General features: G+C 38.0%; 1 protein-coding gene and 1 pseudogene across 1 annotated transcript; one reads left to right on the top strand and one right to left on the bottom strand.

The window, feature by feature from the left end:
- On the bottom strand, positions 1-2,735 carry LOC132125191 (uncharacterized). Its single transcript, XM_059536472.1, has 4 exons — positions 2,437-2,735; positions 1,903-2,058; positions 983-1,081; positions 1-546 (listed from the first exon to the last, which is right to left on the bottom strand). Exons 1-4 carry the CDS (start codon positions 2,695-2,697, stop codon positions 250-252), a joined length of 813 nt encoding a protein of 270 aa, XP_059392455.1. The 5' UTR covers positions 2,698-2,735; the 3' UTR covers positions 1-249.
- Positions 2,736-10,377: 7,642 nt separating this feature from the next.
- On the top strand, positions 10,378-10,496 carry LOC132125979 (5S ribosomal RNA; annotated as a pseudogene).
- The last annotated feature ends 12,451 nt before the right edge of the window (positions 10,497-22,947 follow it).

The raw sequence follows: 22,947 nt of genomic DNA, 5'->3' as shown, positions 1-22,947 counted from the left end.
CTAAGCTGAGGGAAGAACGGTGGCATTTTCCTTTTTAAGGTCAAAAACAAACAAAAAATTAAATCTTTAAGACTAATTATTTTAAATCAAAATACTGGTAAAATTCAGAGACAAATATTTAAATCACCCTGAAGATTATAAAATTATCTGATTATGTTACAGTACGCTTAAGTTGGTTTTAACTCACCTACCAAAGTGATTACGTTTTCAAATGATGGGAAACAATGCCAGATGACAATGAGAAATCATCTAAGACAACTTGGTGAGGAGATTTGCATACTTGGATGATGGCTTGGGACGCATGGGGTCCAATCCCACAAAGAGTCTCTGATATATCTCAAAAGTATGCACCAGTTTTGAGGGATACTTGAGGTCGAGGGCATAGGTAAATCTAAACAGAAGGCAGCATGCTTTCGACAGGTTTGCCACACCTCTGACCACAGGCTGTCCTTCTATGATAATCCCAATCGTGTCAGGCTGATGGCACATGTAAATTTTCAGTGGGCAACTGCCAAGCTCAGCGTGCACCTCTGTTTCATCACGACTCTATTGGTGGTAACAAAAAGAATCAAGAGTTTGGTCAGACAAACAGGTAATGAGATGAAAATAGCAGAAAGGTAGTATACAGATGAGACACAAAGTCAAAATTTTACTTTTGTTGCTTAAGCTGGTGGGTACTAGACAGATACTGTGACTAGAGCATGTGACCAGAGTGAAGTCTATCAAGACAATGCCATAGAGTCTGGGTACTATACTATCATGATCTACTGTAGAATGAGTGTTGTCTTTTTCTGGTTCAAAGGATACATTACAATTAAACAATGCAATTGTCCTTGTCTGTACCTGATTGGTCATTACATTACTTTTATTAAGCTACAGAGTTTAAATATCTTTCAAGAGCAAACGTAATTGCCCCATATCATCACAATAGTAATACATATACACAGAAAAATAGACAAGTAGCTTTAAGCCCAATACATACATGGTGGACACTGATGAGGTCTTCCTGTCTCTCCCCCATGTACTCAATCAGGCATCTCAGGACCACTTCTCTCCTTTTCTCCACAGAGGCAGATGGATCCTGTCCAAAAGTAAAATCTGATCAAAATTCACAGCCTGATGACAGTATCACAAACCACAGAACCTCTCTATTTCAACCATTTAATTGCTGTAAAAGGTCCTAAATTCACCACTGTACTATAAGATCTCACACTAGCACCAGCATCTCAGAAAAAAAAAAAAAAAAACTTTTGCATGTTGTTTACTCAAAAAACGTTAAGGGGGACAGTTCACAAAATTGAGATTTAACTGTCCAAGTAGGCTGTGTTCATCAATAAGAATCAAGCTTATATTAGTACATTGTCTATTTCTCACCTAAAATGATTTCTTAAACATGTTTTAGTGAACCTTTTGTGTGTAAAGAGACTGCTTAGGAGCAAGGCACACTCTTGGAAAATGACGAGGGAATTGCATCTCTTACGTACATATGCAGCCAGCATGTCTTTTAACAAAAAGAACAGTCCTGGAGTACACAGAGGAAGTGTAACTTGACTGAATGTTCGGGCAAACATTTTCACAATAGATCATAAAAATAGCAAGGTCATGTTAACGCACTATCACTAACGTTGGGGCTGACTATCCAATTAAACTACGCTACTCTTAGAAAAGTGCCTTACATGTAGTTGTCCTTTAAAGAATGAGATGATGGGTTCTGACAATGTAGGGTGTTATGGTCAGTCTCTGGGTAGTATGAATGTGCTCAACATGTGTCATAACAACTGGCTCAGTAGATTACAACATATGCTGCAGATACACAGACACCACCATCCTTCCCATTAGGAAAATGGTGAAATATTGATGACTTAGTACATGATAGAGAATACATTTTGGATGGAAAATTACCTGGATGAGTGTCATCATTTGGAACCTGATTCTTTGACCGACGGCTCCTCCTTTTGCATTGAAAAGTGACAACAGCTTTGGAGTTTGTCTGTCCAACTGTGACATAAATGTAGACTCAAGTGATATGCCACTGATTCTCAGGAACTCTTCACAGATCTGTAAAGAGAACTATACAATCTTAGTTACATACCAAAAGTGATATGTTTTTTCTGTGATGTAAACAACATGAGAGTTCTGGATACAAATTAGTTTTCAAACAAATGAAATCATGGACCGTGTCAAGATGTAAAGGAACATATTCACTATACAGCTATTTTTAAGTATGAAAAATGCAAGAATCAAATGTATTCTTTAGTCAAGTGTGTTGCCTTATGTGCCATGTCTTCACAACTATGGGCCATTTACCATAACTGAGCAATGTGAAATTCAACTGAAGATACTGTTGACGGTGCATACTGTACTGTATTTTTTAGACATACCAGTAATGACAAAGAATTTGAATTTATCTAGTCAACTTTGCTGAGTTTACCTTACCTGCGATGGTTCAAAGAGAGCAGGCCATCTCTCTAGAAGATCTGCAACACTTGGGGCTTGACCTACAATCTCCTGTCTTCTCAAACTGAATGTTCTTGACATCATCTCATTTATAACTCTGCTGTTATTCTTTTTCTTTGTCTCAGAAATCAACTCCAGCCTGTTACTCTCAAGGGAATCTTCTGTTTCCCCGGCTGGATGAGAGGGCAGGTAGTTAACCTCAGCTTTCCGTGGTTTTTTTATATTCTTTGCTGGTTGCATGTCTTCAGAAGATTTGCGCTTTAGAGAGTTCACCAAGACTTCTGGAATCCCATGCATCCGAAGTTTGCTTCGGTAGTTTCCTATTTTATACTTTAGGCTCTGCTGCCATCCATAGAGACCATTGAAGGAGCCTGGCTCCTTCAAACATGGGTTCTTTGTTATGAGAGCCTCTGCAACTGCACAACGTTGTGCATCACTTGGGTAGGGAGTGTAAGAAAAGATGAGCTCAGCTAAACACTCCAGAATGTTGGACTTAACACCAGGGTAGACCTTCTCTTTGCATAAAAGGGAACCATCTCTGAGGTAGTTTTCATTGCCTTTTTGAAGGACTAGTTCAGTGTTATATGAAAACTTTGGAATAGGAAACTCAGTTGGCCATGGTTTGTGCATTCCAGGGCTATGGGGACTGAGTATTATAGTGTCATCAGATTCTGCAGAGATGGAACCACTTGATGTTGATGTTTGAGACGCAGAGTCATTTTCTGAGACTGATCTGGAGACGGAGCAATCTTCTGTTGGGAGCTCAGGAATGCCAACCTTTGTCAACAAAATGACAGGTGGAACATACACTACCTTCAGTGTGTCCCTATCATTCAGGTCATCAATTGAACTTAAAGTAACAAAGTCATCAAAATCCTGGTCTTTGCGCTGAAGGCTTATGTCCATTGAGATCCCAAATGTTTGTTTTATTGTTGCTTCCAACTCTGTAACTGTATGTGGCATTCCAGGAAGACAAAGTTTCTTTATGTCATGGTCCAGGATGACTCGAAACTTTAAAGCTGCCTCCATTTTGATGAAGTAGCCTTAAAAAGATGACAAAACAACATTATTTTTACATTCAGTCTGGCATTGTTTAGCAAGCATTCTTTGTTGTGTGCGCATGGTATATCAAATAAACTTGAAGAGAACTGTGAAAAATGCATACATCAGTACCACTTGAATTATACCAAACGCTATATGAGACGTCTATCTATTCCAGACAAATATGGCGCTTCAGCGTCACCATACGCCTTCCTGCAACCTTATAGTCTGAGAGCGGACATACATCAGTGAGATCCTTCTGTTCCACAAAAACTACAAGCTCTGTGCTCTCCAGCTCAAATGCTCGAAAGTGCTCATCGTACCAAGAAATGAATACTTTAGCAATGAAATAGACCTTGTCTCTCAGGAGTACTATCTGAAGAACTTCAATAAAGTCTGGGAGTCCTGCAGTAGACCCATAGGCCAAAATCATGCCTTTAGAGTATGTAGTTCCATAAACTGACACAGTGTTGGAAAGATGTACAGTAGTCTGACCTGGAGACACTCTTCTTATTGCATTATGTACATTTGTATGCAAAACAGCCACGGGCACTTGGGATACTCTGGCAGTACTGATCGTGGGAACTGTTGTAGTTGCATGCAGATGGTGTGCAATCATCAGCTGATGCTTGGTTGCAAGGGAAAATAGTACATTCTTGAAATTCCCTGTATGTCTTACAATTTGTTTGAAATAACGATGTTTTCCCTCAAATCGCATCGTCCAGAATGCAATGACAGGACCAAACACTTTAATGAGCGTTGGATAGTGCTCCAGGAAGTGGTGTTTGGGGATCAACTTAACCTGAGGAAACGCAGCAAGTAATCTAAGCCGATGCTCAGAAATCTTTGCATCAAGATATGACAAACTTGCTTCAGTTTGGGTTGGTGCTACCACAAGTTCAACTATGTCTTTGAGACACATGATTACATTCCATGCAGGATCATTCAGTGGTATCTTGTGTCCTATCATTAGTGGAAGCAGTCTGATTAGGGTCCAATTTTCATGGGCATTTCCTCCGATACTTTTTCGAGTGGGGAATGCAATGGGAATGGGCTGTGGACTGTCTGTCTTATCTCCCCACTTGTAAGGAAATTTTTTGATTGTTTTGTTAAGTTCGTCAAGTGTGATGTACTTTTTGGCTATGAACTCACTAAAGCACAGTGCTAGTTCCATAGGAATAATGCCCTCAAAAAGGTCATGCAAAATATCAGGTGGATAGCCCTGAACCATGTGAAAATGGTTTAGTTTCTCTGTCAGTGGGCAAGGCCTTTTCACACCAAAGCAGTGGGGTAATGCAGGGTCCGCCTGTAGAATCTTAACATGAACGGAATAATCCTCCTTTGTCCGGATGTGAAAAGCACCTGATCTCACTTCCTTTTCTTGAAAGTCAATGTGCTCTCCAAGACAGAACCTGCAAATGTATGGTCCTGAGAAACTTTCAACAAGGCCAGCAACTGAATGTGCACCAAGATTGTCAGCAACTACACAGTAAACAGTCCCTTTGACAGTTTTCCCAAGGACAGGAACCAAAATACCATCTTGTTCCAGTAAAGCTATGTCATCCAAGAGTGGCTTGAGAACCTCTGCATAGCCAAATCTTTTAATATCATTAGCTTTGCACAAAAGTGCAAGATACACTGAAGTTAGTGTGGACCGAAAACAGGATTGGATATTTCCCAATATCCAGTACACGGCTGTTATATTGTGTTTCCTTCGAGATGTTCCTAAGGGATTACATACCTCAAAATCATCTACATAAAGGAATATACAGATTCTCTGCTCTTCAGAATAAAAATCACTCTCTCTATAAATGGCACCATCACGGAATGATCTATACTGTGCAGGAATACTTGACTGTCCTTTATCTGTGAGGATCTTCTCTCTGATATCTTCATTGTTTAAAATTTGTTTCAATGATTCAAGGATCGGAACATACTGAAAACTCTTATTTTCATTCGGATCAAGAATATATTCAACTGGCTCTACAACGTTAAACCTTTGTAGAAAGTACCGTCTCCTTTTGAAAGCTGACGACAGCGGGCCAGCCTTATCAAAAGCCATGCTTATGGGGCTGGATTCATTTAACTCCTCAAATAAAGATGTGACTACTGTGCTATCAATCACACAATTATTATTCTTCAAGTGTGATTCAAAAAAGTCTCTGATAACTGGTATGGATGCTGATGACACAAACTGCATTTCATCTATTAATTCATCAATACACCTGTTTGAGACATTATGCACACTTTCCAGTTTAAGCAGGAAAGAAGCTATATGGTCCACAATTAAGTGCCTGTCATCCTTTTCCACAGAATGTGCACCTGAGCTGGTTCCTTCTCCACTACCTTCATCCATATTCTCATCATGGGTGGCTCTAGTGTTATCTGCTTCAAAAGTTGGTACCTCATTTTGTTTTTCCAAAAGAACAGCTCCTTTAAAATCACTCAAAATATGGGGAGTGTGCTTCCTGTGTTTGTGTGCTGTAAATGTTCCATAAATATTGGTTTGAAAATTACACCCTTCAAACACACACTCAACAGTCTCATTACTTTTAAGGTGATGGCCAACATGTGCAAAATATTCTCTCTCTGTTGGAAACCCTTGTGTCCTACACACCAGGCATGTAAAGGACAGGACAATCTCAGGTCTTTGTGTCTGACTTTCCACATGGCATCGAGACAAATGTGAATGCAAACCACTCCAAGTTTTGAAAGAACATGGACATTCCAAGTATATGCACGGTAATGAATGACTATGGCTGAAAGTTCCATGATGGAGTCTATAATGTTTCAAAATGTCACTTCTGGTTGGAAAGTGGTCACTGCATCTTTTGCATAGCCAACTCATTTTACCTGTGGCTACATAAATCAGAGAGGAAATTAAAGGCAGAGTAATGACATCTTAGGTAAACTTTGCAGATACAATAGTATGAAGCACACTATTTGTTTACAAATGTTAAGGATAATAATGATACAAGGATGAAACCCCTCAGGTTCATGCCAAGACTATTAACACTGAAATAATTTAAAGCAATATGTAACTTTTTGTATTAAAATGTCTACAAACAGCGCTTATATACTTTGAATTGTGTACTTACATTATTCTAAGTGTTTTCAACAAGTTCAAATTTGAAAGAAATGTGTCATTTTATTCAGTGTAATGGTGCATTACATTTTGTTCACCTGTCAATTATAGCATCCCCTACGTGCCCGCATCAGTGTTGTGGTTGTCTGCTGCAGCCACATTTAAGTGACTTTTACGCCAATTGAATTTTTATGAACACTTTTTAAAGCCTGGTAGTTTTTAGTTGTACAGTATATTTAACTAGATTAAGGATTTAAAGTTGAGTAAATGTTAGTGGCAGCTGACAGCTTACCAAACTGCCTCAGAGAAAGACTGACTGATAATAAGAAACTGCTCTATTTGGTGATTTTTGGTGTTTGTTGTGGGGAGGAGGATACAGAAAGGTGATCATATCTGCCTTCTATTGGTGGTTGAACTTGGTACATAAAAACATCTTCAGAAATGTAATTTTATGGAGCCCACACTATTGTTTGCAATTTTACCTATGTTTTACTTAATGCTGGAAATAGTTATAGCTGTAATTTGTATATATTCTGAAGTTTTTCTTACCTGGATGTGAAGCTCGAAGACCCCAGGTAACAAGAGCGCTTGGTATCTAAAGACCAGAAAAATGCATGTTAGAATAAGGTTACAAATCAGTGGTAACTATATATAACTTAATATAATAAATAAGTAATAGGTTATCAATAGTTTTTGTTTTCAACAAACAAATCTGTCATTAATTGACTATGCAGCATTAAAAAAAAAAAACCTGGATCAAATCTCTAAAATCAGACAGACTACTAAGCATACATCTCTACTACAGTTAAATATGTGCACCTGCTTTAGTAATGCAAAAGTGTACTAACATGATCACTGATTCCAGAGTCTTGTCAAAGGCACGGCTAGCTTGTTTTGCCTGCTGTCCACTCGGCTCAGTATAGCTTTAAAGTGTGCGGGAATTATTCACGTCTATAGTTGCGCAGCCTCTACTGTCACGACTCCTAAAAAAATTATTCTGCATCGCCCCATCAAGCTCTCGCTAGTCGCCCCATCTCCTCTGCTATCAACGAGAGGAACGGCTTGGTTGTTAAAAAATGTACGTTGCGTTCGATAGTTGTCTGGCTGTGCTGATTTAAATCTAGCAGTTCTGTTGTGGGTTTTTTTTCACTCAGGTAGTGACGATTCTCTCCGGCCAATCAGTGATCAGCAGAGTTTACACGTCACATTTAGGTAACGGCTCGGTTCACTTGGAACCTCAACCGAAGTGATAATAAAAAAAAGTACCAGCCAGGTACTGTACCCAATGGGGAAAAAAACAAAGTCAACCGTAACATGCAGTGGAAAAGCACCATTACTTTCCATTAATTGCCCGCACAACTAACGTTATTGCCTGAAGGCTCGAAATTGCGACCGTTTCGATCGCATATGATCCCGAAATTTAATCTGTGCAATCTAAAAATATAACTGAGGGCATCTGAGCAACTAATTATTACCTACATATCTGCGTTTTTAAACACGTCCATCCTAAATGTTACATGTTAGCAGGCTGCTAGTAACAGGTGAGGTAGCATCTCTGCTGCTGATAACACAAGCACCCCACGACAGCTGCATCCCCCACCGGAGACTGTGTTTAAATATGAAATTAAATTAGTGCTGTAGTCACGCTATGTGTTTTAAAGCTAACTTTGGCTTTAATTTTATCGTTAGTTAGCATGAACTTAAATTAATATTTGACATTAAACGGTTATAGGCAAAAGTCCTAGACAAAACACGTGCTGGACTACATCACTTATTTAATTTCATATCAAAAACACGGTCTCAACCGCCATTGTCTGCCGATCGTTGCCACTGTGCAGCCAACTTAGCTTGCCATGTGTGCAGGATAGCTAGTTATACAGTACAATTAGCAAACCCAACCTCAGCTCCCTAGTGAAGTAACGGTAAGCGATTTCGCGTGACTTTACATCACCAATTAATCGACTAAATTTGGTCAACTTACCGTGTTAATCAGTCCCTGAAATTCAGATCCTCTGCAGCGAACTGACCGTTGAAGTGCCGAGGACGATATGCTGCATCTGCCTTGGAAAGTTCCCGCCAGTGAAAAATGAATAATGCCAACTTATAAAAATGTTAAAATATTTACGTTTGATGAACACACCCGCCACATCGACAGCTGCTCAAATAAATTGTGTATGCCAACTCACTTTTATGACATTTCCCGTACACAACAACCACATACAAATAGCTACCCAAATAAATTGCATTAGTTTTATTTAAAATATATTGTTATATATAAACGGATATATTTTAAGTAAAGAGGAAGTGTATTGATACTTTTTTGTATAAAACAGATAAAATAAACTAGATTTAAAATAATTAAAGTATTTAAAACCTACTTTGTGGGTGTAGCACTTTTTACAGTGTATACTATGGATGAAATTGAAAGTTAATATGATTGTAAATATGCCTGAATTCTATAAAGAAGTTGTAAAGACATGGAATGATTTTAGAAGGCATGTTTATTTTGAACCAAAGGACAGACAACAGATGTTAAATCAACCGTTGTTTTTAAATGAGAAGGTGAATTGTAATAAAAGTGATATTTTATAAAAAATGGTTTGAAGCTGGATTGAAGCAAGTAAAAGATATTCTATATGAGGTGAAACCAGGGTTTTTGCCTCTACAAGCTATTATAGATACACTTGAAGAGAAAGAAGAAATAGAGGATAGGAAGGCAATCAAAATCAATTATGAGAAATAAAAAAAGCAATTCCTATAGAATGGATAGAGAAAATTGAGAGAAATGAAAGTGAAAATAAAAATGATAAAATTGAGGTTTTTCTCAGAATAAAAGGAGAGAATGTCAACTTTGATGTATGTGTTTTAAAAACCTTTCATTTGCTTTTCTGTAATGATGTATTTGTTGAGGCCAGAGCAAATGAATACTGGAGAAAATTGTTTAATATTTTGGATGTGAGAGAAATATGGAAAAATGTCAGGATGAATTTTAGAAGTCCCGTGTTAGAAAACTTAGATTATCTATTAAGACACAACTGTATATTAAATTAAATGAGATTGTTTAAAATTGGGATAGCAAAAGATGCAATATGCAAAGTATGTATTGAGGAAAATGAAGGAACACTGCATATGTTTTTTAAATGCAAGAAATTAGATTGTTTTATGAGGAAGTTAAAAAAGATGGTGGGAAAGTTTATATTTGATCAAAGTATAATACAAGATGGATGGGAAACTTTATTCCTATTTGGTTTTAATGAAAAAGCAAGTAATAAGTATGCTCTTAATTTATGGTTATCTGTTGCAAAGCATGTAATATGGTCTAGACGGAACTTAATGAAAAAAGAGAAAAAATATTTTTCAGTATGTGTATTATTTAAGCATAAGTTAACTAATACTATAAAGATCTCGTATGATTATTTTAATATGACAGGACAATTGGGAATTTTTAATAAGTGCCTTGTTGATGATAATCCTTTTATTACTAAGACATGTAAAAGTTTTGATCTAACACTGCCTAACTGCATTTAAAGTTTTAAAGGTGTTTTTATGGTTCTTGTTGGTTTGTTTATGTGTATTTGTATGTAGGAACAATAATAGTATGACTGTATAATTGAGAGAAAAATCTCGTCTGATCTCGGAAGCTAAGCAGGTTTGGGCCTGGTTAGTACTTGGATGGGAGACCGCCTGGGAATACCAGGTGCCTGTAAGCTTATGGGTTTTCTTCCGAACTTATATAATGAACTGGAGATTAGAGTGGATGATATTTAAATAGCCCTCTCTTTGCAGCTGCTTTCAGTTACGGCCATACCAACCTGGCTAAGTCCGATTTCGTCTGATCTCAGAAGCAAAGCAGGTTTGGGCCTGGTTAGTACTTGGATGGGAGACCGCCTGGGAATACCAGGTGCTGTAAGCTTTTTGGAAATTTTTCACTAATTATATAATAATCTTGCAAAAAAAAAAAGAGTCAATGCCCGATCTCTGAATCTTAGCATGTTTGGTTCTGGTTACTACTTGGATGGGAGACTGTCTGGGAATAATACCAGGAGCTGTAAGCTTTTGGGTTTTCTTCCCTACTTATATAATGTACTGGAGATTAGAGTGGCTGATCTTTAAATAGCCCTCTCTTTGCAGCAGTTTTCGCTTACGGCCATACCAACCTGAGGGCGCTAGAGAGCTACAGGAAGTGTTGGCTGCAGTTGGGAGAGGAAGGCTCTCCTCCATTTTGATTTTTCTGTTAATGTTTGTTTTGTGAGTTGTTTTTGGACTTTATTTTTTGTGTGGTTTTTCAGTTTTAAACCACCTAACAGCACCATCTTGCTGGCTGGAGGGTGGTTAATGTTTTTTGTGTTTTTGTACAATGGACGGATTATTGGCAAATGACACTGGAATGGTTGGAGAGACACGTATGGCAAACAACACTGGACTGGCTAGAGAGACACGTATGGCAAACGACCCTGGACTGGCTGGAGAGACAGGCATGGCAAACCTCCCTGGACTGGAGACACAGTAAAAAACAAGATGCAAGAGATAATTTTGGTGAAAGGAAATACTTAAAGGAGGCAACTGTGATTGTGAATGTCGAGAACGTAAATGAGGTGAGAGCTGTGGATATTATTAAAGCGGTGACGGAAAAATGTGGATATGGTAAAATTTTAGCACTAAGGCCAAGACAAGGAAAGGAATATGAACTGACAATGGAAAAAGAAGAAACATGTGATGAACTGACTGAGGGATTGTTAATGAAAGGAGTGAACTGTGAGATAAAGAAACTGCAGAATAGAGATTATGTTGTTTCCTTCATGCACCTGCCCATCTACCTTGATGATAAAGACATTTTTAGAAAATTGGAGGGATGGGGAGTTAATCCGATGTCAAAATTAGAAAGAAGATGCTACCCGGGCACTGAAATAGAGGATGGAACAATGTTTTTAAAAGTGAGATTCCCCAAGGAGGTGGCATCGTTGCCCTAAAGCACAAAGCTGGAAACAGCAGAAGGGCCGCAGTACTTTAGGGTGATGCACAGCCACCAGGTGAAGACCTGTAAGCTGTGCATGAGCCCGGATCATCTGCTTAAAGAATGCCCTGAATTTAAGTGTCACAAGTGCGAGGAAAGGGGACATTTCGCAAGGGATTGCAATGCGGTCAGATGCCCGGAGTGTCAAAAGATTTTAAACAAGTGTGAGTGTTGGATGGAGGGAGAGGAAGGAGGTCTGGAGCATCGGGTGGACGGACAGGTGCATGAAGGAAACACTGAGGAGGAAGGAGATATTGATGAAGGACAAGGGGATGAAGGATTACCACAAAAGGAAACAGAACGAGGAACAGGCAACCAAGAGAAAGAAGAAGGAAAAAAGAATGATATGGATGAGGAACAAACAGCAGAACAGAATACCCAATGGACAGAAATGGAAATATCGGACAAAAATCTTTTGGATAATGTGGAGAGTGATGGACAAGGAATGTTTGATCAAAACAAAGAAATGGACAGTGGAGAAGAAACAAGGATGGACAACATGGGAAAAGACAGAGGGGAGAGAGGACAAAGTAGAAGGAGAACATTTAAGGTAAAACCAAATGTGGAAAATGCAAGAAAAAAGTTAATGACAAGGGGCCGAGTAAAAAGTGTAAACAGATATGAAGTGTTAAGAGGGCTGGAGGGAGAAGATGGAGAATAATGGTTTTTATGTATTTATTTTTATTACTTTTAATGGTTTTAAGTTTATTACTTTTAATGCAAGGGGACTGATGGACATGGGTAAATTTGAAAAGGTGAAAGAAATGTGTAAAGGAGAGGATGTGATTTTATTACAAGAAAATAACTGGAGGGAAGAGTACATGACTGAAATAAGGAAAAGGTGGAGCGGAGAGATTTTATATAACAATGGTGATGGGAGGCTTGGAAGAGGAGTTGCGATTTTAATAAAAGAAAACTGTGGGGTATCATGTAAAACAATATATAATGACGTAGATGGGAAATGTATTGCGGTTGAAATGGAGTATGAGGAGAAAAAAGTTATTGTAGTTAATATTCATGCACCGACTGTAGAGAATGAAAAGAAGGAATATTTTAATGTATTAAGTTATTATGATGGGTGATTTTAATACCGTTTTCAGTAAACTAGAAATGGGTGAGGGAATGGTTTTTAAAAATGATAAAGGAAGAAAAGAACTGAAACTATTAATGGAAGAAAATAATATAATTGATGTATGGAGAGAAAGAAATGAAAAAAGAAAGAATATTCAAGGAGGCAATTAGTAAGGAATTTTATGTGTAAAACAAGGATTGATTTTATTTTATGTACAAGGAACATTGAAGGTTTTATCGGTAATATTAAATATGAAGAATCAAGCTTAAGTGACCATAAACCAATTTTTATGCAAGTAGACTGGAGTTCAGTGAAAAGAGGGCCGGGGGTATGGGTTTTAAATACAGAGGTTTTTAAGAATGAGGAGTATGTGTTAAGTATTAAAGAAATTATTGAAAAAGAAAAGGAGACTGAAATGTACAGTGAAGATAAAATTATATGGTGGGAAAATGTTAAATATTTAGTAAAAAAATTCACAATAAAGTATTGCAAATTAATACAGATGTCACCTTTATTTATATAGCGCTTTAAACAAAATACATTGCGTCAAAGCAACTGAACAACATTCATTAGGAAAACAGTGTCAATAATGCAAAAATGATAGTTAAAGGCAGTTCATCATTGGATTCAGTGATGTCATCTCTGTTCAGTTAAATAGTGTCTGTGCATTTATTTGCTATCAAGTCAACGATATCGCTGTAGATGAAGTGTCCCCAACTAAGCAAGCCAGAGGCGACAGCGGCAAGGAACCGAAACTCCATCGGTGACAGAATGGAGAAAAAAACCTTGGGAGAAACCAGGCTCAGTTGGGTGGCCAGTTCTCCTCTGACCAGATGAAACCAGTAGTTCAATTCCAGGCTGCAGCAAAGTCAGATTGTGCAGAAGAATCATCTGTTTCCTGTGGTCTTGTCCTGGTGCTCCTCTGAGACAAGGTCTTTACAGGGGATCTGTATCTGGGGCTGTAGTTGTCCTGGTCTCCGCTGTCTTTCAGGGATGTAGAGGTCCTTTCTAGGTGCTGATCCAGCATCTGGTCTGGATACGTACTGGATCTGTAATATGTAAGATATGTAATATACAGATATGTAAGAGGAAGAAGGAGAGAGAAATAAGAGAAAAATTGCAAAAGGAATTAAATGAGAATGGGGAAGATATACAAAAAATAAAAGAATTCGAGGGAATATTGAAAGAAATGGAAGAGAAAAAATATGAAGGTGCAAGACTAAGAAGTAAAGCTAAATATACTGTGGAGGGTGAAAAATGTATAAAGTTTTTCTTTGATCTAGAAAAAATAAGAGGGAAAGCTGGAATGATTAAAGAAATAAGAGGAAAACATGGTGTAGTGGTGGAAATAAATGAGGAAATATTAAAAGAAGTAAAAGCATTTTATGAGAACCTGTTTAGTACTGAGGGGTTGAAGGAAGAAGAGAAATTGGAGTTACTAAAGCAAATAAAAACAACAGTAGGAGAAGTAGACAAAAAAGAGTGTGATGAAGAGATAAGAGAAGAAGAGATAAAAAGAGCAATAAGTGAATTAAACAAAAATAAAAGTCCAGGTATAGATGGTTTGGGGAGTGAATTTTATATAGTTTTTAAAGATTTTTAACCAGTATTTTAAAAGAAGTAAATGAAGACATTTTTAGGAAAGAGGAAATGAATCAGAGAATGGGGATGGGATTATTAAAGTTGATATATAAAAGAAAAGGAGATAAAGTAGACTTAAAAAATTATAGACCAATTACAAAGCTGAATACAGATCTGAAAATTTTAACAAAAGTTTTAGCCAACAGATTGAAAGAGGTAATACCAACCATAATTGAAACAAATCAAGTGTATGGAGTTAAAGGGAAAGATATAGCGGACACAACTCTAAGTATAATTGATAGGATAAGATATATGAAAGAAAAAAACAAAAAAAGGAGATGTTATTAGTTTGGATTTTGAAAAGGCTTTTGATAGAGTGGAGCATGAATATTTATTTGGAATTTTAAGAAGGTACGGGTTCGGGGAAAATTTTGTCAAGTGGATTACAATTTTATATAGGGGAGCAATAACAAGAATACAGTGTAACGGTTTTTTAACTGAATGTTTTAAAATTACTAGGTCTATAAGAAAAGGATGTCCATTATCAGCGCTTTTATATTCTTTAGTTGCAGAACCATTGGGATTAGCTATTAAAATAGACGAAGACATAAGAGGGATAAACATTGAAGGAAGTGGGGGAAATGAAAAAATATTTCAATATGCGGATGATACAACAATAATAGTTAAAGATATAGAGAGTGTTAATAAAGTAATGGAAGTAGTACAGATGTTTTGTAAGGGATCAGGAGGTAAGATAAATGAAGAAAAAACTATATATATGAGATTTGGAGGAGTGACTGTTTTAACTGATTATTTTCATTTTAAAGAAACAAAAGAAATAAGGATTTTAGGTGTTCTAATGGGAAAAAGCGAAAAGAATGTTAAAGACAAAATGTTGGAAGAAATAGTAGGAGGAATTGAAAGAAGGTTAAATTTTTGGAAACTGAGGACATTAAGTTTAAAAGGGAAGGTTTTAATTTCAAATGTGTTAATGGTGTCAAAGTTGTGGTATGTTTTATATGTGACTGCTATGCCAGTGTGGGTGGAGACAAGGTTGAAGAAATGTTTTTTAGATTTTTTATGGAATAGTAAACCTTCAAGGATTGCATATAGTACATTAATAGGAGAAGCAGGGAACGGAGGGATGGGATTACCCACATGGAAAGAACCTATATGTGGATATATGCACATATATGAAACCTATATGCAGCATATAAGTGCATTCATGCTGTATATATGCAGCATATATGCACATATATGCTGCATATATACAGCATATATGCATATATATGATCATATATATGCTGCATATATGCTTATATGCCACATATAGGCAAAATTGAGGCGCATATATGTGCATATACAGGCCATATAGGTCTTCTATATCCACATATAATCCCTATATTTACATACAAGTATTTACATACCCTATATTTACATACATATTTACATGCTACATTTTGTAGCTCATATCTCACTTTGGCAACTGTAATACATGATGCCTAGCTCCTATTTTCTATTACCAAGGCAATAACTAAGAACTAACTAAAAAAAAATATGCAAGAACTTATGTATGTGCAAACACATGAAATTGGTATCACATGTAATTGGCATGTTATGGAATTGAACTATGGCAATTAAGTGAGAGGAGATGAAAAATGATGTCTACACGTTTTCCTGGAACATTTACAAGGTCAATTCTTTCTTGTATGAAGTAAGTGGAAAAGAAGGAAATGTATAACAAAATGGTTTGTCATGTTTTTATTTTGTCAATCAAGCCTTTTTCCAATTTCAAGTCACTTCCAGATTCACATTACAGTTCATACACATCCACACATTCACGATTACATCCACCAAATGCAATACAAAATGCAATGTTTTCTGTATTGTCTTCATGCAGTTTCTAGATGAATGTGGCTGAAAGGTCATTACAGTCTAAATGTAGCAACAACAAAAAAATAAAATAAAAATACATAGAACAAACATTCAAGTAATAATCATCATCCCACATCTATCTGAGCATTTCACTGTGGTTAATGAATTTGAAGACAATGTCAACATTTCTGCTCACAGTTTTAATGAACAGACACTTTTGTTTTATCTGAGATGCTTGTATAGCAACTAAAGGCCCCAGACTTTTCCCTACAGGGATGAAATAACAAGGATTCTTCAACTGACTGCAGATGTCCTGTTTCACTTTTTGGTAGTACTTCCCCACTGCATAACGTGTCTCCCCCTGCCCCAGATCACAGACAATGAATGTCTTCACAGAGAAAATACTTTCCTCTCGATCAGAAAGAATGACAGTGTACGAGTTTCTCCGAAAAGTACGCGAGTAGTTTTGTGAATGAACTATTTCAGCATTAACCACTACTCTGCAAAAATACTTCACAGTGACTCTATTTCCTAGGTTGCTGATGCTGTTCAAGGCCAGAAAATCCTCATTTTTGATCATACAAATTGTAGGCCTACCCAGAGAGCGACTTACTTCCTGCACCTTTTTTTCCTCAACTGAAAAAGACTCTAAGAGAGCCAAGTAATCATCAGAAGCTGCCACCATGGTTTTTTGGGAAAATGATGGAAAGGCAACCTGTAGCCAAACTGTTTTCATTATCTGCAGAGAAACTCCCTGGCTGCTCTTTATCATATCTAAAATGATCCCATTGTATGACTCAAACACAAATGCAGACTGTGCCCAGAGGGGACCCCAGTTCCTCACAGTATTGGGCAGATGAAGGCACAAATGTACATTGAAAGTGACATTATTGATCCCATAAAGGGTCTCCATTTCCTGAACAAACTCTGTTAGCAACCCCTCAGATTCTGATATGTGCAGTGGTGATATATTCTCACCGAGTAGAAGAGAAACCCCCTTTACCAACTTAAACCAGTGCTTCAGATATTTTTCAGGTAAGACCCCTTTCAATGTTGGTATGCTGTAATAAAACAACCACATGTTCCACTCGTGTGCCTTCCAGAACTTTTTCTCTTTCACTGAGCGGGGGACACGGGAAACATTACAGGGGGGTTTAATAGAAGTTAAAATGTTATCAATCTGTTCTGTCGAGCGTCCGATATACCATGGCGATTGGTAGTTTTCAGAATGAAACCACAGCGTGGTGATGCTTCTTGCTACACCCAGCAGCACACTGTGCATATAATCTGGAACACAGTCGTCAATGATATTAAAATCAGGTTAACAAGACAAAATACTAGGCCCTTTCACTCCCTTAGTGGGGTTTCCAGCAAGAGCCTCTTCTACCAGATCATCAGTCTGGGAGGGATTCCTCAACTCTGCTTTTTCATAGGGATAAGCCCTTACACGCCCCCTGCGTTTTAACACACTTGTTCCTTTCTGCATACAAAAAGAACACCCAAACTCTCCATTAAACTGCTTAAAGCTCTGAATCATTGGCCGAGCAACTGAATCTGCCACCATGGTAGTAAGCAGTACTTTACTTGTGACAACTTCCTCACTTTCACTTTGACATACAAGACCATTAGAGTACAACTCTATGCATTCATCGACGAATGGTTTCATGTAAGTGTTCATATTTGGTTTGTTTTTTACCAAACCACAGGCCACAAAGCATAACATGTTTTGCACGTAGTTGTATTGGCAGTTCATTAACAGTACACAAAATTGGCCACAAACTTTTTGTGTTTGATTTGTGCACTGGCACTCCATCACAGTTGAAAGTCAGTGATATGTTGTCTGGTGATGCAAGGGGTGATAGTGTTTTGTATAAATGTCCATCATATATATCTTTGATGGAGGCATCCTTCTTCTCAAAACCGTGTTTCAGGTGTTTCCCTAATTCGTGGTCCTCAAGCAGTTTTTTTATTTGGTATTTTAGTGGCAAGTACAAAAAACACTGGTCTTTTTGTGCATGCGCTTTTGATGTGTCCTGGTCACAGACTGGGCACTTGACATTAAAGGGACCTTCCTGCATGCTTATGTTGCAACTCTTGCACACATAATGTACTTCTAATATGTCTTTCACTGAATCAAATGCTTTGTAGAAAAGGTACTTTGAGCCACTAACCAATTCCCCACCAGGACCAGCACTAAAGTTGATAAGATGCATGATGTCCTCCAAGGTTCTATTTGTTAATCCGTGTTTGAGTTTTAACGCCAGCAGCAGGAGTTCCACCTGTTCTTTTGCTGGTTTCTGGTCTAAAGTTGGACTTGTGGGGTCTTCTAGATGTTCCTCTACTGGCTCCCCAGGTGAAGAGCTAGGGCCAGGTATGGGTTGGTTCATCTGTGAATTTAAAACATTGGATTAGCAAACCCAAATTTGCACAGACTCATACAAATGTACCATTTCATGTGGTTGGAAACCACCTGCATTTGAAGTCACAGTACAGTAACAGTCCTTTCCATTGATTTTTTTGTCATTATATCATAAATTAATTTTAAAAAAAAATAACTGTGCCCCCTTTTGTCCACATGTATATTTTTGTGCCACTATCCTGTGTTGACGTAACAGTGACATCAGGCCCTGACCACCATTTCCATCTGGCCAAACACAGTGAGAGACAGGTTCTGTCATTTTGTATGTGGCCAGCTGAGAGAGATGCTGCATTTGCACCTGAATCAAAACTTAATGTTTTTTTTGTTTTTTTTCTAACAAGATGAAAACATGGGTATCGCTGCAATATGGAAAGGACAAAGTAATATGGTATTTCCAATTTGTGCTCCACTTTAAGCAACATCAGGTGGAAGTTTGGGTTGTGGAATTATCTTATGATGATTTACAGTAACTAGTGTGCATGGACGAACAAAACAAAAAACACCTAACTTGAATATTTTAGCCATTTTTAGCAACTTACGGTGTCATCAGAAGCAGTAGACACCGGGTCATCTTGATTGTCCTCTTGGGTGAGATACCTAAAATAAAAATAAAAATCCTTGATCAAGAAATATGTAGGCCTAATGTGTGTGTGTGTGCGTGTTTTCTACTTACGGAGTTGTAGAAGATGAGGCCATAGCTTCTTCATCATCACCCATATCTTCAGACATTTTCCTAACAAAAATGTTGTGGTAATGTTAAAACACTTCATGCATCACTCAATATAATAGGATTGATATGACTGATTGTCCAAATAGGTAAATTCCATTCATGATGTGAAACCTTTAAGACTGTAACGTTAGATTCAAAAAGTTAAATATGTTCCTGGCTTTTTCCAACTTTAACAGTTTTCTTTATTTCTTTACTTATTTTTTATTTTACAAACATACTTAACATACATTAAGGGAAATTATGCCACAATACGTTTACATGGTATAGGAAATTATCTTTAGCTTTGTTAGCTGGCTAACTTAGCAAACTAGCTTCTAGCACGTTTTGACAATACTTACTTTCGTTTACGTCTTCTCTCTGTTCTTTTTGGAACGGGTGCTTCATCGTCAACGAGGTACCTTTTGTAACGTATTGGATCCATATCTATTGCTTTTCTCTAATTGCGTCTTATTTCCTTAACGTTATTTATACTGGCAAGCATTTCTCCACTCTTGCTGATACCGATCGGCCGCTACAGCGTCGCGTGATGACGTCACCCGCATGCAGCCTAGCGCGCTGCGTAGTTGATGACGTCATCCGCACGCGGCCCAGCGCGCTATCTTAAGTTTCGCGCCGAAAGATAACGGCTGGAGAGTAAAAATGGCGATATCAGCGTTTGAGTTCCGCTACGTCCTACTTGAATGGACTGAGGGTGAGGATAGAGGGGCCCATAGTATTCTGGCCATCGACTGTGTCCGGAATTTTTCGGTTAAAGAATTTCTTGAACGGACTGCAGAAACCGAGAAGCTGGTGGAATGGCGAAAAGGCCGCCAACCCTGGCCGGTGCACCGAGCCAGAATTATTGACGTGGCAAGTATGTTACGTTAACTACACGCTAACTTTAACTGACGTTATGTAGTTACATACCACATTAAATAGTTTTGTAAAACACTTAAAGTAGTGTAAAATGGATCTTGCTAGGTAACGTTACCTGCAATAGCTTAGCTTTCTGGCTCATGTTAGCTAACGTTACCTAATTTTCTAATGTTAGTAGGGTTGCCAACTGTCCCGAATTTTGGGTCAAATTTATTTGTCCCGTACGGGACCTCCCATGTCCCGATTAAATAGACTGCTACTGATCTAACCACTGACTGATACAACCGCAACATGACACTTGAGAATGATCACGACACCGCATCATCCAATCACAGCCCACACTCACGCGCATCAGACAATAACCAACTAAATTGAGAATTAATTATTCTTTTGGGACAAATTACAGTTTGATTTGCGAACAGAATCCTCTGCTGTCTGGTCGCTCCCGGTTCGATCCGGGGATTCCGGACTCGCGCTAACGTTTTAATTTCGGCAAATCCGTTTTGGTGAATTCAAACAACGTGATTATTGTTCATGAGTCCAACATCCAGCCAACGCAAGAAAACATGAAATCTTGCTGAGGGAAAAGTATGCTATCACTTTCAAATGTAGTGTATAATGTTACAAAAGCTTCCTATTTCAGATAAATGCTATTATTTTGAACTATGGTATGTGACTTTTTTGTGTGACCTTAAAATTCGTTTTGGAATTAAATTGTACATAAATAGGTTAAGCAAAACCAATGTGTTTAACATCTGAGAAGAACATTTTAAACGAAATGACGTGATACAGTACAAATATTTTGAGTGTCCCGCATTTTCCTGTAAAGAACCACGATTGTCCCGCATTTTTCTTTTCTGAAGTTGGCAACCCTAAATGTTAGTGAAGTCCAATTGGGACTAATGCTAGATTTGGTAACGTTAAACATGATTAGACAAATGTTTGCAGTTCATGATAACATTTCAATTTTATTACACCAGAATTTGAAAAAAAACTCCAAATAAAACTGCGTGAGATCGAGATGATGGAGATCGAGGGCACACAAGGGCAAACAAAACGTCCTCACATCCCAAACTCAAAATACAGTGAGCAGCAGGGGCAGACTGAGAAGGCTTCAAAGAAAAAGGTAACGTTAACTGACTGCACCAATTGGTGCTTTACTTAAAGTTATCTCCCCCTCTCTCTCTTGTTTTTTAATGTGTAAGCATGTGTGTAGGTTTGTAATTGTGTCATCTATGATAATTTCATGTGCTTTGTTGATAAGTATGTGCAAGGTGGTGTAACGTAAGTTAATACGAGTTGGGTTAAATGTCAGTCTGTTTCTCTCTGTCTTAAGGTTGACAATAAAAAGGGAGGGGCTTCCAAATACAAGCACCAGGAGGGTGAGAAGCAGGATGAGGGTCATGACAGACTTTCAAAGAACAAGGTACTCTCCCATCTGCGCCACTGTCACCGTTAAATTGCTTTTAACAGAAGCTGTTATAACCCCTGTTTCTTCTCCCTCCGAAGGTTGACGTGAAAAAGAGATGTTCTTTTAAATACAACCACGAGGAGGTGGAGGAGGAGGAGGTGGAGGAGGAGGAGGAGGAGGAGGAGGCGGAGGATGAGGCGCGTCATGACAGACCTTCAAAGAACAAGGTACACTACCAGTCTACATCCAGTGTTGCAATACAGTAAAGATAAGTAAGACTTTTTAAATAAAGTGCATTACCAGTAGCTGTTACAAGGTATGACACCAGCACAGTTGGCAACTTTGTCCTCTCTCTCTCTCTCTCGCTCTCTCTCTCTCTCTTTCTCTCTCCCTCCCAGCGGGCCAGTGAAGAGGAGGAGGGTATCGGGGATGAAGAGGACATGGTACCACCCTCTAAGAAAAAGGTAGCCTAAATGATGACATCATGTGTGTGGTGTATTACATGCATACATTACATGAAATACAAGATGTGGAAGTTTCATGTTTTAAGGAATAACCACCAAGAGGCCGGACAACTAGTTACATATAGCCAAGTGGAGGGATTTCTGCCCTAGACTTCTTGTCACCTTCCTCTTACACCTCTCGTGACATCATCCCAGCCAATTAGCTGTTGTTCTTCTCTCTCTCTCTCTCTGTCTCTTTCTCGTAGACAGCTGCCGAATTAAGAAAACACCTGGACGAACAGATGTGGGAGAGAAGGAAACTCGACCAAATGCAAAGAAATTTGCAGGAGTTGAGAAGTGAAGTCCATTCTCTTAAAAATGAAAATGAACGTCTGAAAGACATTATCATCAATCGTAAGTATTCCTAATTTTGAATATTTGAAAATTTAATAGCAGGGTTTTTTCTGGAGATGTATATTGCGGTGGCAGAGAAGTATAAACTTTAAAATTTTATGGGCTGAAACATGTGTTTGTCAAAATAAATGGCTGGTGAGGTAGTGTGGGTGCTCATATAGCCATTGATAAGATTCAAATTAGAATTATATTTATTTGTCTCTTTATGGAGGAATTCGTAGAGGGTTAACAAAAGTCATGGCCTAGAGAACATGCAGTTCATGAGAATAAATGATGCTTCTCTGCCTTCAACGGCTCAAGAAGGCATTTGGCTCCAGAAAAAAAAAAACCTGGGGAATTTGAATTTGGGAGAAATTGGAAAGAAAGAAAATTGCGTTCACAACCAGGTTTCCTCTGCAGAGCCTTATCAACGGGCTCCAAATTTGGAGGGTTGTAGCTTGCGTTCACAGCTGCAGGAAATGTCTTTCGAAGAGTAAGGGCACTGAGTTGCTGGGTGCTATTTTGATCTAGTGATTGTAATTATTTTCTATTTAATTTTTTATAACCTCTT

Source organism: Carassius carassius, chromosome 43 (genome assembly GCF_963082965.1).
Source record: "Carassius carassius chromosome 43, fCarCar2.1, whole genome shotgun sequence".
Taxonomy (NCBI): domain Eukaryota; kingdom Metazoa; phylum Chordata; class Actinopteri; order Cypriniformes; family Cyprinidae; genus Carassius; species Carassius carassius.
Note: the sequence above shows the minus strand (reverse complement) of the source record. Positions and strands in the feature narration are given on the sequence as shown.